At 35.1% G+C, this 16,033-nt stretch overlaps 2 protein-coding genes across 2 annotated transcripts; one reads left to right on the forward strand and one right to left on the reverse strand.

The window, feature by feature from the left end:
* Positions 1 to 1,992: 1,992 nt before the first annotated feature.
* LOC143750311 (cystatin-C) lies at positions 1,993 to 5,022 on the forward strand. Its single transcript, XM_077243274.1, has 4 exons — positions 1,993 to 2,461; positions 2,801 to 2,952; positions 3,039 to 3,140; positions 3,235 to 5,022. Exons 1-4 carry the CDS (start codon positions 2,368 to 2,370, stop codon positions 3,319 to 3,321), a joined length of 435 nt encoding a protein of 144 aa, XP_077099389.1. The 5' UTR covers positions 1,993 to 2,367; the 3' UTR covers positions 3,322 to 5,022.
* On the reverse strand, positions 3,819 to 13,316 carry rassf6 (Ras association domain family member 6). The gene is made up of 11 exons (XM_077243271.1): positions 13,098 to 13,316; positions 11,980 to 12,057; positions 11,594 to 11,672; positions 11,197 to 11,348; positions 8,714 to 8,802; positions 7,796 to 7,998; positions 4,878 to 4,983; positions 4,720 to 4,767; positions 4,414 to 4,532; positions 4,228 to 4,325; positions 3,819 to 4,152 (listed from the first exon to the last, which is right to left on the reverse strand). Exons 2-11 carry the CDS (start codon positions 12,036 to 12,038, stop codon positions 4,077 to 4,079), a joined length of 1,029 nt encoding a protein of 342 aa, XP_077099386.1. The 5' UTR covers positions 12,039 to 12,057; positions 13,098 to 13,316; the 3' UTR covers positions 3,819 to 4,076.
* Positions 13,317 to 16,033: the final 2,717 nt, after the last annotated feature.

A 16,033-nucleotide genomic window follows, 5' to 3' on the forward strand; every position in this document is an offset into this window, starting at 1 on the left:
TTCAAGTCCTTAAAGAAGCTTGTAGAACAGACGAGCATTTTAACAGCATTGAGCCCTACTGCGCTTAGCTTATCACTGCGACTGACCGACATGACAGGGTTAACTGAGGTTATCATAGTCCTTATAAAAGAGAAGTATTCATCTGATATACTTGATGACATAATTGATCTTAGAGGATGAGTTTCGCATTTACTCCCTAATATTTCCCTGACAAAGTAAAATCCTTGGGCCTAATGAGCACAATTTCTAATGGGTGTAAACCATTCAAATCAAACAATACATATTACGCAATGAATATAATACCCTAGTGCATCACACATTGTAATTACAAAGGCTATATGTCATCACTGGTCCGAAATGCAGTCACATACAGACATGACCTAAGGCCAGATGAGATAACTGAACTATTACATTGCCACTAAAAAGTGCTGTAGAGATTATTGTAAACAAGGCTAAATGATGGTATTTTATAAAGCACTGGTATATATATATATATATATATATATATATATATATATATATACAAAGATACACATATAACAGATATATATATATCTGTTGTGCTCTGTCAGCATGTCCTTTATGTGACTCTGATTGTTTTGTCTGGGCTGCCCGCACTGGGTAGTGTGGGTGTGATTTTTGCAGCTCATGTTCTAGATTGTTTTGTTTTTAAATGTGGCCTTGGTGAGAGGTATTTGGAAGTCACTGTTCAGGACAAATGACTGATTATCCTCCTGGGACCAGCAAAACATGTTTTGGGATTTAGAATTTGTTTTTTGTTTTCTTTGAATAAACTATATGAGGGCACCATATTAAACACACACACACACACACACACATATATATATATATATATATATATATATATATGCAAAACTTAACTTTTTCATTCAGAATTAAATGTTAAGTTTTAGTTTAGTTTAATTTTTAATCTACAACATATGTAATACTGATAAAAACAAAACATTCTATGTGATATGATTGCTGCATGCAATGTTCTTTAATGTTGATTAAAGACCAATTAATACAATTAAATGTTTTTAGTACTTTGACACAGAAAATCTCAACTTAACAATATTAACTCAGCTACTTTACATCAACCAAACTTCGTACAAATTGTACAAACACAGGGCTCACAAGTGTCACGCATTGAGCGTGACAGTCACTCATTTCGGTCTTTTGTCACGCTCTCCCGCCACACATTGTATTTCTCACGCTGAAAAACTATTTGTAATACAGTATATTTAATATGCCAAAACTCTGGTCGCGCCGCTCTCACTGTGGAACCGGCAGGAATCAAGCGCGTCTCCTCTGGTGTTGTTCGTCGAGCTACACAATAGCCAATCAGAATATAGCACTATTGTATCTGGGTAAGATTTAACCCAACAACCAATGACAAAAATGTATCTGTCGGCTGGATGTCACTCTTGCCTGTCTTCAAAACTTGAGAGCCCTGCAAAAATTACATACAAACATAATAATATGTAAGCAAATATAATTAAATATACATATTTTAAACAATGTCACCCATAATCAACATATATATATATATATATATATATATATATATATATATATATATATATATATATATATATATATATATATATATATATATGTGCCTATATATATTTACTTTATATATCCTACCGTAATTTGTTGTAATGATGCATCAATAAATTCACCCAACAGAGGACATGAGTGAATTTATTTGTTTACTTTTTATTTATTGTTTTTTTTTTATTTATTACATACATACATACTATAAGTCTTAGTATCTCCATGAAAAGCCCTGAATTTAAAACGATGGCATCTCAGAAAAATAATAAAAATAAGTAAATAATAAATCTATGCCCCAAAAGAAATGAAATGTTAATCAGATATGCAGTAAGAATAATGAGCAGTGAAATTTCCACTCAAGTGTGGTTAAAATCTTTGTAAGCTTCACCTGTAAGTAACAGGAAGTTAAATTACATGCCGAAAAGCTGTCTTAAGTACTGACAGCAGACCGGCAGCTTACGGCGTAAGAAGATTAGGCCTACCATTTATTTCCTCATTTTCTGGCCTAAGACAGACACACACACACACACACACACACACACACACACACACACACACACACACACACACACACACACACACACACACACTGACACACACACACACACACACAATGTTTCCTTTGACTCACCGTTTGTGAGTATTCACCCTTGCAGGCTCATTACATCATTGGGCGTCACACGAACTCCACCCTCACTGGCGGGAAGGGCGCGTGCGGCACCAGGACGCGTCACGCATTCCGTGTCTACATGGCAGGATTCTCCACATTCCCTGGATCATTCTCTCAGAGATCACGCAGCCGAAGCCATGGATGTCTGCTTTCTTCTCCTCGTGTCTTTTCTCTCTGTGTTTCACTTCAGCACTGCTGACCAGCCTTTGGAGGAAATAATAGTTGTAGCAAGTAAGCTTGTTCTTATTACATTGGATTATTCACACAATTTCAAATGTTGTACGTGTTTTTTTTTTTTTTTTTTTTTTTTATCGTCGTGTGCATTAAATGTGAATATTTTAAATATTTAAAAAAAGTCAGAATTGCGAGATTGCTCAATTTCGAATATAGTACTTGACAGAATAGTTTTCCTATCTAAAAACACGGTATAATTGCAACATGGATAAAAAAAATCGTTGTTGTTATATATAATTTGTAGTAAAGTGCACGTTTATCGTGAACACAAACAATGCAAAAACATTTCTTTAAAACCAAGTGCTTTCATTAATATCCCCCCTCCGTGTCTCACAGGAAATGTGGAGCTTCTCGGTGGCTGGAAGGACGCCAACCCAGAGAGGGAAGATGTGCAAGAAGCTGCTAAAGAAGCTGTAGATGCATTCAACATGAAGTCCAAAGCAAAGAAATACTTCAAACTTATCAATATCACATCGGCTCGCACTCAGGTACAGATTTCATATTTTTATACTGTTCATGTATATTATGTGTACTAATCAACATTGAATAACAGTGAGTGAATGTTTCTGTGTAGGTAACAAATATGATACACTACAAAATAGAGGCCACTATTGGAAAGACAAAATGCCGCAAATCAGATGATGCAAATATTGGGGCTTGTGGAATGGCAAAAAAGGTAATTTATTTTCGATATACAGTACTTAATTTTTTGGTGATTGTTGCCAGTGTAACAAAAATGTACCGTTACTGTACTTTTCGTTTTTTTTTAGCAACTGGCATGCAAGTTTGAGGTAACCCTTAACCCACTGAATGATGACCACGAGGTGCAGAAGATGACCTGCAGAAGATCCTCTTGAATTTCTCATGGACACCAAGTTTCCACAGTTTTGCACTTTTGGATAGTTGACCAGACCACACATTCTTTTTCTTGACATAAACGATTTTTTTTTCTGATATATAGCTTATGTAGAATGGATAACTTTTGTAAAAACTTATAATGTGGATAAAAAAAACTCCCTTTGAAAGGAATTTTATATTTTGTCAAGTACCTAAAGTACTTAAGCTTTTTTATAAAAGGTGAGGATTTTATAGTGAAATGGGATCAGTATGTATATGTAAACTATTCAAAAACAAATTATGTAATGCAAAATGATATGTGATTTTAAGTGATACATTTTGCCAAGAATGGTTTTAAAGTTAAGTTTAGAATCTGCCGTTGATAGATGTTTTCCAGAATTCTACAGTAAGCCAGTTGGAACTTTTTTTTTCTTTTTAACATTTCCAAGAATACAATCTTAAAAGCAAACCACAGTATAGCAATAGAGCTATAGTTAATCCACAAATAAACTGCAAATCAAATACCAGTATTTTATTTGGTTTCTCGCATGATAAATATTGTAATTACATTTATGTGAAAAATATTTTACATTATATTTACACTACAACCACAAACTTAACAGTAAACCCATGTTTGAAATGGCCTGTATGCACTTTTGAACATCTCACAATCCTGATTTCTGTCCTGAAGACTCCAGTTCCCATCTTATTTTCCATTTCTCTTTGTACCCTGAGACTTCATGTGGAAAACAGTTTTCCATTGGCAAGACTTCATTTATACAGTTGTCTCGGTTTTGACCGGCATCCTTTTTTTCAAGCACTGCGACAACATATTCCGTTCCATTTCATACCTGTATGATAAAAACACACGTAAGCTTATCTGCCAACGCTAAAACCATTGGAAAAAAACATTTTCTTTTTCTTACTTTGCGATTATTCTTTGCTCTTCTTGATGCTCTTGCTCTTCCAGCTTCTGCAGTATTACTCTCAAAATGGGCATCTCTAAATTGAGGTACTGAGCGACCTGTTAAAGCAGTGGAAACAGGACATTAGTTTAACTTTATTTGAGTAGGAAATACAAATTTCTGTCTTGTCTGGAGAGTGAGTCTTACATCAAGGCTAACTTCCTGTTCGTCTGCATCCATGAGGAACATTTTCATAATTCTGTTTGATGGTCCATGTAGAACACGTTCCCACAGTGGCAGGTCTGAACTGCTCAACCTTCGTTTCTCTACCAACAATGGATTTAACAATCAGAAATGTGATTCTGTGAATGTCAGCAAAGTCTAAACTCTAGGACAGAGAATCTTGGAACAAATGTTGGATGAATGATGACATAATTCTTAACTAAAACTATTTTGTTCCTTGTGAAATTTTTTTTTTGAAAACATAAAACTGAATCTATAATTCTACATTACCTCCACTTTGATGAATGCAGTAGAGAGCAAATTCATTTGGACTGTTTTCTACCTGCATTTTAAAAAAGGTTATCTGTGAATTTGTCTATCAAAATTAAGGGTTGAAATCAAGAACAACAAAATGACTAAAATGACTTAGCAAAATGTAATTTTAATACCTACTTTAAATTTCTGAAGCAGCTCTGTAATGACTTCTTGTGTTGTCATCTTGCTGTCAATGTGCACATTTGTGGTTGCTCCATATGATGGAGTGAAAATAGATGTCTGCATAAACAAAATAAACCAGAATTCTATAAGAAGAAACAAGCACAATCTTCCCCTTTTGTATTCATAGAAGAAATAAATGTGTACAAAAGGGTGAAATAATAATGACTTTTCATTAATGGGGGAACCTTTCATTTAAATAGTTGGTCTGCTTACAAGACCCTTTTTTTTGTTGATTCTGTCATATTTAACTGGGTTTATTTTTAAGTACCAAAAATTAGTTCAATTTGTTATTAGCACATTAAAGGTGCATGCAGTAGTTAATGCTGATTTTAAAAAAAATGATCTGCTTTAAGAAATATTAAGCGTAGCATCAGTTCTGGCAGGTCACGTTAGTCAAGCTCGCATCAGCTGACTCTCAGCTGATCCACGTCTACCTATAGGAATATGACGCCTATCACAGTATAGCTATAAGCTCCTTCAGTATTATCAGCAGCATCATGTTTCTCAGGAGCTGATTACCCTCCTCACTCCCCAGCTCCTCCTCTCGTCGGTCAGTATGGCATTCTGATTCCCCTTGAATTTTTATTTTCTAGACAGGCTGTGACAAATGGACAATGGAAACTCCAAGTCAAGTCACCTTTATTTATAGAGTGCAATATACTATATACAAGATTGTTTCAAAGCAGCTTTACAGTGATAACAGGAAAATAATGCAACAAAGTTTGTTTCAGCTGTACAGCAGATCTAGAAGTAGTATTATGATAGTCCAGCTGAAGTTCAGTGATGGTTAATTTTTGTTATAAAAAAGTGATTAATTTAGTTAATTTATCTATGCAGCCGCTTTGGAGAAAATATTGATTTCACTCCGACACAAACACAAACTCCACTCCAACACCCTAAATAGGATTTTTTCAGTGCTGAAGTTTTTGCAGGAGAAGTTATCAGCAGGCACATGCCCCACCACTCTCAGGGTTTTTGTGAGCGCCATATTGGCTTGCCACGCCCAGATTAACGGGATGCCAGTCAGAAAGCACCCTCTGATCACACGTTTCATTCGTGTGGCCAGGCGACTGAAGCCTCCCGTTAGAGCAAAGATCCCTTGGTGGGATATAGCCATAGTCCTCGAGGGTCTGGTCGAGACCCCCTTTGAACCTCTAGACCCTCTAAATATGATTTTCCTCATGGCTATTACTTCACTTAAGAGAATTGGGGGTTTGCAAGGTCTGTCGACCTCAACATCCTTGGTAGACCTTGCCCCCGGAATGGTCAAATCTATTTTGCATACTCTAATTATCTACCTAAAGTTCCATTCTTGACTATGCATCCGATTATTCTTAAAGCCCTCTGTCCTCTGCCTTTCACTACACAGAAGCAGGAGAAACTTCAACAACTGTGTCTAATCCGTGCTCTTCAGACTTATGCCCACCACACTAGCCAGTGGTTTAAGTCAGAGCAACTCTACAGTTGCTATGGGTGTCGTAACCTGGGGGCGACCTCCACCAAGCAAAAATGTCACACTGGGTGAAGGATGCCATTACCCTAGCATACAAGATGTGCGGTCAAGCTTCCCCTCTAGGAGTTAGGGCTCATTCTACCAGAGGAGTTGCTTCCTCCAAAGCTTTGGCAAGTGCGCCCCCTTGCCACAAATATGTGATACGGCAGGCTGGTCCTCTCCACACACGTTCATCAGATTTTATAGCTTGAATGCTCATGCTGCTTGAGTGGACATTCCAAGCTGGCGTGTTTGCCAAACACTCACAACTGGTCAAACAAAAATGTTTTTCCATAGCGCTAAGAGTGCAGCATCTCGTTCCCACTTTTTCAGGGAATTGGGTTACAGTCAAATTACCTGAGACATTATTTTGTTATATTTTTCTGTCGATCTGAAAAATCAGGTGCATTTAGCAATATAGTGGGTGAATTATGTATATGATGTATTTGACAATGTTATGATAAACTAAATGCCTTTCTCCACTGACGTTCTAAGTTGTTCGAAGCGTTTCTAAGGATACTGCTTTTTAGATTTTTTTTAGATTGTGTTACATTATCAACACATTATTAAATGTTTGATAACGTAGTCAAGCAAAAGGCTAATCATATTCATTACTGTGATGTGCCCTATGCTGTACAGAGCAATACATAAAACGCATTACCATTCTGATGCATTGACGAGCCTGTAGTTCAGTCTTCCACTACTTCTTCTGAATCAGTTTCTGGTTCAAACATACATGGCTGTATGTATTTCCAAGTATTTCCACAAGACATTGTGCAGCTTTTTCTACAGTAAAGTTGGCCAAGTGGATGAGGTATTCTGAGCTTGTGTGATTGCATGGAGGCGGAGCTAATTTGCATATTCATGAGTCTGCATATACTAAATGAAGCATTCAATGTTAATTCAATGTTGACAAGACATTATTTCACCCATGTTGAAAGACAAGATGGTTCAACCTAAGTGCCTGGCATTTTCACCTGGCTTTAATGATATTTCCTCAATAAATAGGCAAGAATAAACCTGGTGTCCTCCATGATTCCTTTTCTTTCCGACAGCAAAGCACTTGAATACGAGTAGCTTGAAATCGCAATTTCAGAAGTGGGAAGTAGGAAATTTCCGATAACACATGAAGGCAGCACGATTTACATAAAATTCGACAATCATGTTAAAATACATTGATAGATGCTAGTACAAGTACAAATTTAAAGTTAAAAAGTTCACAAAACATGTTCCCCTATAGTGACTTTTACAGATGTATGTATGTGTATTTCAAAAGTTAAACTATATGAAATACCTATCAAAGCAATATAATACTAACAATATTATTGATAATTAACATCTGGCTTCAATGTTGGTTATGGCAGATAAGGTACAGACCTTGTAGTTGTAGAAGTGTCCATTGATGGAGAAGCGATTATTTCTGTTCCGCTGACTTTCTACCATCTTCTTACTTTTCACCCTCATTTTCACCAACGAGGCATCACTCACAGTACGGGTCAGATATGACATTTCCTCAGGGATAGGCACAGTCCGGGAAGGCCTGGGAAGGCCCAAAGTCTTGCTCTCGTATGTGATGTAGCCTTAAAGAGAGATTTTCTTAATTAAAGGTGTAATGCCATTTTTTTAATGCAGAAATCAAACTGTATGATATTAAGTAATTATAATTTATTTGTATAATATAAATGTATTTTCTGTAAGAAAACGTGTTTACAAACACGTTGCCATAGTGCTAATTCCACTGTTATCAAATAGATGGCAACAGTCGGGTTCCCGAAGTAAAAACTCCATTCGTTTTTTTCCATAGACAAGCAACATGCGGAAAAATATCTTGTTAGCTCCGCCCACTCCCATGAAGCACTGCAAATGGCTTAATTGAATCGATCTCCATTCGCTCTCAAAATGCTTAAATATTTGTTTTTAAGCATATTTTGCAATAATCTTAAAATATATTGTTTCAACATTTGTGATTGAGTAATTTTATATGTCTCCATTGTTTTTAATTAAATTGGGATTGCAGTTCTTTCCCTCACTAAAGCCGTAAAGTTCACAGTCTTGTACCTTTGTATTTTTGTTCGCATTTCAAATACTGCTTCAAATTAAAGCCTGTAACCAGTTGTGATTCACTTTGTTCTTGTATTGGTTCATGGCTTACAACTCTTTAACAAAGACTTTAAAATCCCTATTGGGAAAAATTAATGGAAAAAATGCTTCCAGAGCCAGCGCTTCTGAAAAAGGGGGCTGGCGCTGATGCACCTATTCTGACTGTACTTGGAATACAAGTATAAGAAATGGAACCTTGAGTAGGATTTTCAGGTTTTGTGGATTCAGCTTCCTCCAGTTCATCAATACGAAGATCATCAAATTCTCCCCATCGTGTCATACCCCTAATGGAACATAACATTTTATTAAATCACAAGCATATACTCTAATGAGAGAGCATAAAAAGACAAAATCCTCTGGGGTCCTTCATTTCAGAGTCACACTCAGGACCTTCGGGTCCAAATGGGCCGGAAGGGTGGGATTCATATTTATTAAAAGAAAATCATAATATTTTTTTTTACTTGTTTTTTATAATATTTTTTCTTTGCTTTTTTGGTGTTTTGATAATTTTATGATTCCAGTTTCCCCCCATTGAATATAGTAGAAAATTAAAAATAATAATAATAATAAAAAAAAAAATTGTTTAAAGCTGTATTTCATTTTAGAGTCAAGCCTAGACCTCATGAAAGCAATTTTTGAAATGAGATGGATGCCATCTGGTGGACAAACTGAGCATTTTAAAAATGCAAAACACATAGGTAATCTGAATTTATTAGTTTGTTTATGTATAAAAATGTGTTTGTGTGTGTGTGTGTGTGTGTGTGTGTGTCTGTGTGTGTGTGTGTGTGTGTGTGTGTGTGTGTGTGTGTGTGTGTGTGTGTGTGTGTGTGTGTGTGTGTGTGTGTGTGGATGTGTCTGTTTTGCTCTCTTGATGTTTTATAGATTCACCTCTTCACTGTTGTGTGCTTTTTTTCTGGATCGTGGCTGATTTGCAAATTGTACGCACAAAAAAACTCGGTATTTTCACATTTTAGACAATTTGCCATTCATTTCCTATCTGGGTCCATTTGGACCCGAAGGTCCTGAGTGTGACAATTTTTTTTACAACCACTTAGATTATTCAAATCCTGTCCCCAATTTTTTTGGATGTTCATATACCAAGTACCAAAAAAGTGACCAAATTTCAGACCATTCCGATGAAGCTATGATTTAAAAAATAATAATATTTAAATGCGTCGGGTCCATTTGGGCCGAAGGACCCCACAATGATTTCTAAGTCATTTTGTCATGACTAATACAAATGGCTTAATCATCTAAGACAGAAAGTTTGTTTTGTGTCCCCTGGCTTCCTGTTATAATCTTGCCTCACCCATTTTATTCAGACTTAAATGTTCAAACCTTATCTTCCCACTGTAGATATACTCATTGTTTAGATAGTTCTGTTCTGTTGAAAATTGGACTACAAGATTGTAATGTGAACCCTGATTCAATTATATTTGAACTTAATTCATGTAATAATTATTTAATGACTCGATTTTTAAAAGCAAACAACTCTTGTTTGGTAAAAAAAAAAAAAAAAAAAAAAACTGACGAGTTTATTTTCATCATGTAATTTACATTCAGAAGTGATAATTCAGTCATCATTTACTCACCCTCAAGTTGTTCCAAACCTGTATGATTTCTTTCTTCTAATTTGAAGAATGTTGGTAACCAGGCAGTTGATGACCCATTGACTTCCATATTATTATTTTTTTCAACTATGGAAGTCAATGGGGTCCATCATTGGGGTCTGGTTACCAGAATTCTTTAAAATATCTATTAAAATATCTAACAGGAAAAAGAAACTAGTACAGGTCATTTACATATGAGTAATGTTTTAACAGATATTTGAAAGTGTATAGTCATTCTCTTTCTGGAAATAAACCAAAAATATCACTCATCAAATGATTATCCAAATGTTGTTCTATCAAATGCTCTCTAGTATGAGAATGTCCCTCCCCTAATTCCACATACAAGAATCAAATCAATTATTCCAAATGCAAACTAAAACTAAAAACTAGGGATTATGTCTTCGATATGTCCCACTCCATCTTTGTTTCAGTAGAAAATACATCAACACAGCATCACTTGGTTACATGGGGTCTTTAAAGTCACCATGAACTCAAAATTGACAATTCTTCTTTTTTTATGAAATATTACAGTTAGTATAAATAATTATCAATTCATGTGCCTTGTAGTCTTTAATCAAAATCACTCCCTTCCCTCCAGCAACATCTCTTCTCTGATGATGTGTTTTTACTGGCGTGAGGGCGGAGCAACCTGTCACTCACATGAGATCCACCAATCGCAAACCACAACCATCGAATCAATTCCCCACGGACAAAATCAAGTTGTTCTTGTCTGAGAATCAGTTTCACTCGTATATACGGCACATTAGAGAATAAAAGACTCTTGCAACTTCTGTTTCATGCCAGATTTAAACTCTGGCCCCATAGAGATCCATTGTACAGTACAGGAACGAGTCAACTTTCCATGCCACTGATATTGTCAATAAGAGTTTAGGCTTCATTGAACCTGAAATATTCCTTTAAATAGACCAGAACATCTTAGCATTATTATTATTATTTATTTATTTTAACAGCTTTTCCTTACAACTCAAAAGATGTTACATGCAACACACCACTGATTTTTACATATAAATAATGGAATGTATTTTTTTTTTTTTAAATAATGCAAACCTTTTATTTCCGAGGGGACTCAGGGGGTCTGGTGACTTGACTGACGACTCATTTGTAAATATCGGTTTCTCATCTTGTATTTGTAACTGAATGGGTTTCTTCACACCCCAGGAAATGCCAAGGATGCCTTTAAATGTCACCTTCCCTTCATTCTATAAAAGCAGACATGACGCGGTTAATACTGATCTGCTACTGTTCTGTCCCAGCAGAGGGCAGTACAATTGCAGTTTAAGGAAAATTATGATTATAGGCCCAAAGTCCACACACAAGTGCAAAACCACATGGTAAAATCAAATAGTCAGTCAAAACAAGTCAAACTTTTTTCACATGTATTAATTGAGCATTAGTAATGTAATGAATGCATTATCTACATACAGATATAAGTATGATGTTTTACCTCATAGACAGTGAGCTGCAAGTGTGTTGTGTCTTTAAGAAAGCAGTTGTAGGTGTTCAATAAAGAGGAAAACTGAGCCCTTTGAATCCAGAAAAAAAAAAATTGCAAGAAAGTAAGAAAGATACTTATTTCGATACTCCACTTTAGACATTCGGTTGACTACATGTCAACCTATTCTATTAACCCAAACTCGAAACAGCTAAGCCTATCAGTCTACTAATACTCTAATGAGAGTTAGCTGACGTGTAGTTGCAAGGTTACTTATAGATAGTAAAATGTCTAAAGTGGACCATTGAAATTAAAGTGTAAACAATAATAATAATAAACGTTTTGAATGATGAAAACATGAGTAAAACAAAGAAATTTATGTGTGCAAGACTACTCACCTGGAGCATGATTTTCCGGCACCAATTAGAACAACAGAGTTTGACTGACCTGCATTCATTTCAACAAACCAACCCGGCCTATAAAGAAAGTATTTTTTTTTCAAGCACCATTAAAACATACTAATACACATTCAAGCCATGAAGACATACAAGTCAAGACTGCTGTATCCCTCTCAAGATATTTATTCAGATGAGTTCCAACTCTGCCCAAACACGTTTTCTTGTCAGCATTATTAGTCTCTGGTATTTGAGTGAAGGCAGCTGATGCGTCCACGTTAATGTGTTATTAGCAATCAGACCCTTTCAAAACACCATGCTTTAAAAACACTAAAGCCTGAGGCCATTGGAGGGAAAAATAGACCGGCGGTCTTGTGTGTTTAGGATTGTTTGAGTTGTACTTTCACTTTACTTGCTCAGTCCGACCAGGAACTTTGAGTGAATTTGTGCATTAGAGGGAGTGGTGTGGTTTTTCAAGTTAGAGCACGCTCTCTACAAACCACAGATACAAATGCAAACAGCTTTGACTGACAAAAGATCTGTGCATCTGTATGTAAATACGTTTTTCAGCAGTGCTTTGCCAATGCAATCACACAAACAATGGCTTGAAGCAACACTGCAAAGCCACAGTGTGTTTGATTCAATTCAGAATTCATTTTAGATAAAGATTTGAAGTCCCTTGTGTATATTCATAACATTAGCATGTTTTTAAATGCATTTCTTACTTCCTAAGTAACCTGGTAATTTCATAACACTTAAGGCTACTTTCTTATATATTATATTATATATATATATATATATATATATATATATATATATATATATATATATATAAGCATACTTCTCATAAACAAACTTGATTTAACTCGGTAACACTATTTTACATTACTTGTTTCATATGTTACATGTAGTTACTGTAGTAATAACTATAAATAATGCATTATTGTTGGGCAAGTAACCCTAAACCAACCCCTATTCCTAACCCTATGGTAAGTACATATAATTAATTTTACTCAGTACTTAATTACACTGTAACACGGAAACCTTAAAATAAAGTGTAACCGTAACTCTTTAAAACACAATACTGTAGTGGCACATGAACACTCTCACAGTTCACTCACCTGCTGTCTGCTTAGATCCAGTGTCAGTGGACTTTACCAAGGAAGGGGTCACATATCTCTTCCCAAACGGCCACAGCTATAGCAGTGTCACAGCCCGGGACAGAATGAAGAGCTACAGTCCCTGTCAGGTGTTTTCCTGGAGATTATGACAATGTTATGCTGTAACTTGATCCAACTCACCTCTTCTAAGGGCTTTCTGGGAATGCCTGTCAATGCAGTGAATGCATGAACACACCCATAGGTATGAATCCCATAGGTTTGAATTTGTCGGCGGAACAGGAAGTTTTTGATTTATTAGTGACGCAGTGGCTTTAGATGTCAATAGCGGGCTGTTTCTTAGTTCTAATTTGATTTACCTTAATGATTTTTGTGCAGGGTGTGAGATTTATGGGACATTAATTTAACGAAGAGGTCTGGAAATCTATTGCACACTTTCTTTTGATACATTTGTTTTGATTAATATAGTCTTTCAAACTTATTCACAAAGCTACATATTTGATAGGGTTATCATAATAGTAACATTTCCTCAGTCAATAATAATACCAGAGAAACAAATTTTGTAAAACACACTACCGTTCTAAAGTTTGTGGTTGGTAAGTTTCTTTAATGTTTTTGAAAAATGTTCCTTATGCTTATTAAGGCATCATTATTTGATCAAGCAGTGAAAACATTAATATTGTGAAATAGTAATATTTAAATATTTGTTTTCTATTTGAATATATTTCTAAATTATTCACGTAGAGCAAAAAAAGCAACAAAAAATAATAAAAAACAAATAGAATAAAAGTTATTCAGGGAGACAGAGATTATAAAATAATTATAAATAATAATAAAAAGTAAAATTAAAATACTTAAATTAAGGCCATACTTTTAATTGGTAACACAGAATTTTTTTTTTTGTCAACATAAACAATGATCAATACATTTTTAATATAATGTTTAAAAATGTTCATAGTTAGTTTAGTTCACAGTACATCAACTAATGTTAACAGATACAACCTTTTAAAATGCATTAGTAAATGTTGAGATTAACATTAACTAAATAAATGCCGTAGAAGTACAGTTCATTATTAGTTCATGTTAACAAATGAAACCTTATTGTACAATGTTACAGTCTTATTAGATTTGTGCTATGGTTTTAAATAATAAATATAACTTAAAATCATATCTTTCAAGTCATGATATAATACAACCCAATGATATATTGTATTTTAGACTCTTCAATCTTTACATTTAAATTGATCTTGACCTTACAAGTTCCTTTGCCTATTTGTAAAACTTAATAACCCTCTTACAGGTGAGTGAGTGTGTGTGTGTGTGTGTGTGTGTGTGTGTGTGTGTGCAGTTAAAGTGTTAAGTTCTGATGTATAAAACAAATAGACACTCCCAAAAGCTGCAATATTCAGAAAGAATGACAAAACACAAGTGCACTTTGACCCTCAACCTTTGTCCAGCCTTTTAAAGACCCATCGACAACTCCACACTATTTCAAAATATTGCGCAGAGGTTTGCAATATACCATGTTTTGAAATCTCTTGTTCACATACTCACTATGATTTTGCTTTAGCCATGCATTTTAATAATTAGAAAGTTGCTACATTACATAACATTTAAACTGCAATTGCTTCACACACACAGCTGCTAAAATGTAAAAAGTAAAAAAAAGCTGTGCAACTGATTGAACTTCATATTTGCACACATTACAGATTGGGATCCCTTTTGAAATCTATGAATTTGAAATAGGAATGTGACATTACTAAAATCTCTTCTCCAACTGTACAAGAGATGGCAGTATAACTTAAGTGATACAAAGACCTACAAGGAAACTATAAGGCACTGTGTTGGAGTTTTTGTATTTACTTACTATTTTCAGCCTTTCAGTGATTTACAGCTGGATAGATAGATAGGCCAACGTAGATTTGGACCTTTTGAAGGGTAGGTTTGGAGTCAAACTCTGGTCTAGTTCTGCCTCACTCATATTGTATTGCAGAATGTTTGTTGCGTGATCATTGTAATGTCTCAATGTCTGCCAAAACTCTGGGTGACTGTTAGGGTTACGAAAGGAACATCTGAGGAATCGCAGCTGTCTTCAGCCTCCAAATGATGTTAACTTTGCCGTTACAATAGACTCCATTTCATGAACCTCAGTACATACACTACTGTTCCAAAGATTGGGCTCATAAAGGTTTTTCTTAAATTAATACTTTTATAAAACAAAGATCAACTGCTCAAAAATTATTTTCAAATCATCATATTAGAATGATTTCTGGATCACGTGAGACTGAAGACTGGAGTAATGATGCTGAAAATTCAGCTTTAATTACAGGAATAATTACATTTTAAAATATATTACAATATAAAACTGTTTGTTTACATTGTTTTTTTCAATAATATTACTGTATTTGTGATAAAAAAAATGCAGAAATAGTGCAAATTCTTCCCTCTTAATTGCATGTATTTTTTATTTCTGGATATATTTTAAAAAATCTCAAATGTTAAGACTTTTGAAGTTTGAGACAACACTGACAACACTGGTATATTCACTGCCCGGCAAAAAAAAAAGTAAAAAAAAATAAATTAAAAAAAGTCGCTTTCTGGATTCGATCGGTTCATTATTGCAGTGATTATTATGTTTCTAGCATGTTGTTTGGCAACAGTTCTTCTAACCCTAATTGATGGAGTGTCTAGCATGAAGACACATCATGGTCTTATTCCATGACGACAATGTCAAGATTTATCAGGCTTAAACTGTGAAAGAATGGTTTGGAGGGAGCGTGAAGAATCATTTTCACACATGAATCGGCACCTCTGAGTCATCACCTCTCACGGTTTAAAATCTTGCTGTGGTGGAGGAGACTTTACAGAGTGCTGGACTCTTGTACTGTCAATACAAGTTCTTGACCAAGCATTAATACACCTCTTGATGGAAATAAATG

The sequence above is a fragment of the Siphateles boraxobius genome, unplaced genomic scaffold (genome assembly GCF_051911475.1).
Source record: "Siphateles boraxobius isolate OS27281-9 unplaced genomic scaffold, OSU_SipBor_1 25, whole genome shotgun sequence".
Classification (NCBI taxonomy): domain Eukaryota; kingdom Metazoa; phylum Chordata; class Actinopteri; order Cypriniformes; family Leuciscidae; genus Siphateles; species Siphateles boraxobius.

Bases quoted from the DNA above. Each gene is read 5' to 3' on its own strand.
- LOC143750311 (XM_077243274.1), top strand. From the start codon at position 2,368: ATGGATGTCTGCTTTCTTCTCCTCGTGTCTTTTCTCTCTGTGTTTCAC. The intron at 2,462-2,800 runs GTAAGCTTGTTC...CGTGTCTCACAG, and splicing joins GGAAATAATAGTTGTAGCAA to GAAATGTGGAGCTTCTCGGT. The intron at 2,953-3,038 runs GTACAGATTTCA...GTTTCTGTGTAG, and splicing joins TCACATCGGCTCGCACTCAG to GTAACAAATATGATACACTA.
- rassf6 (XM_077243271.1), bottom strand. From the start codon at position 12,038: ATGAATGCAGGTCAGTCAAACTCTGTTGTTCTAATTGGTGCCGGAAAA. The intron at 11,673-11,979 runs GTGAGTAGTCTT...CTGGATTCAAAG, and splicing joins GCCGGAAAATCATGCTCCAG to GGCTCAGTTTTCCTCTTTAT. The intron at 4,326-4,413 runs GTAAGACTCACT...CTGCTTTAACAG, and splicing joins AACAGGAAGTTAGCCTTGAT to GTCGCTCAGTACCTCAATTT.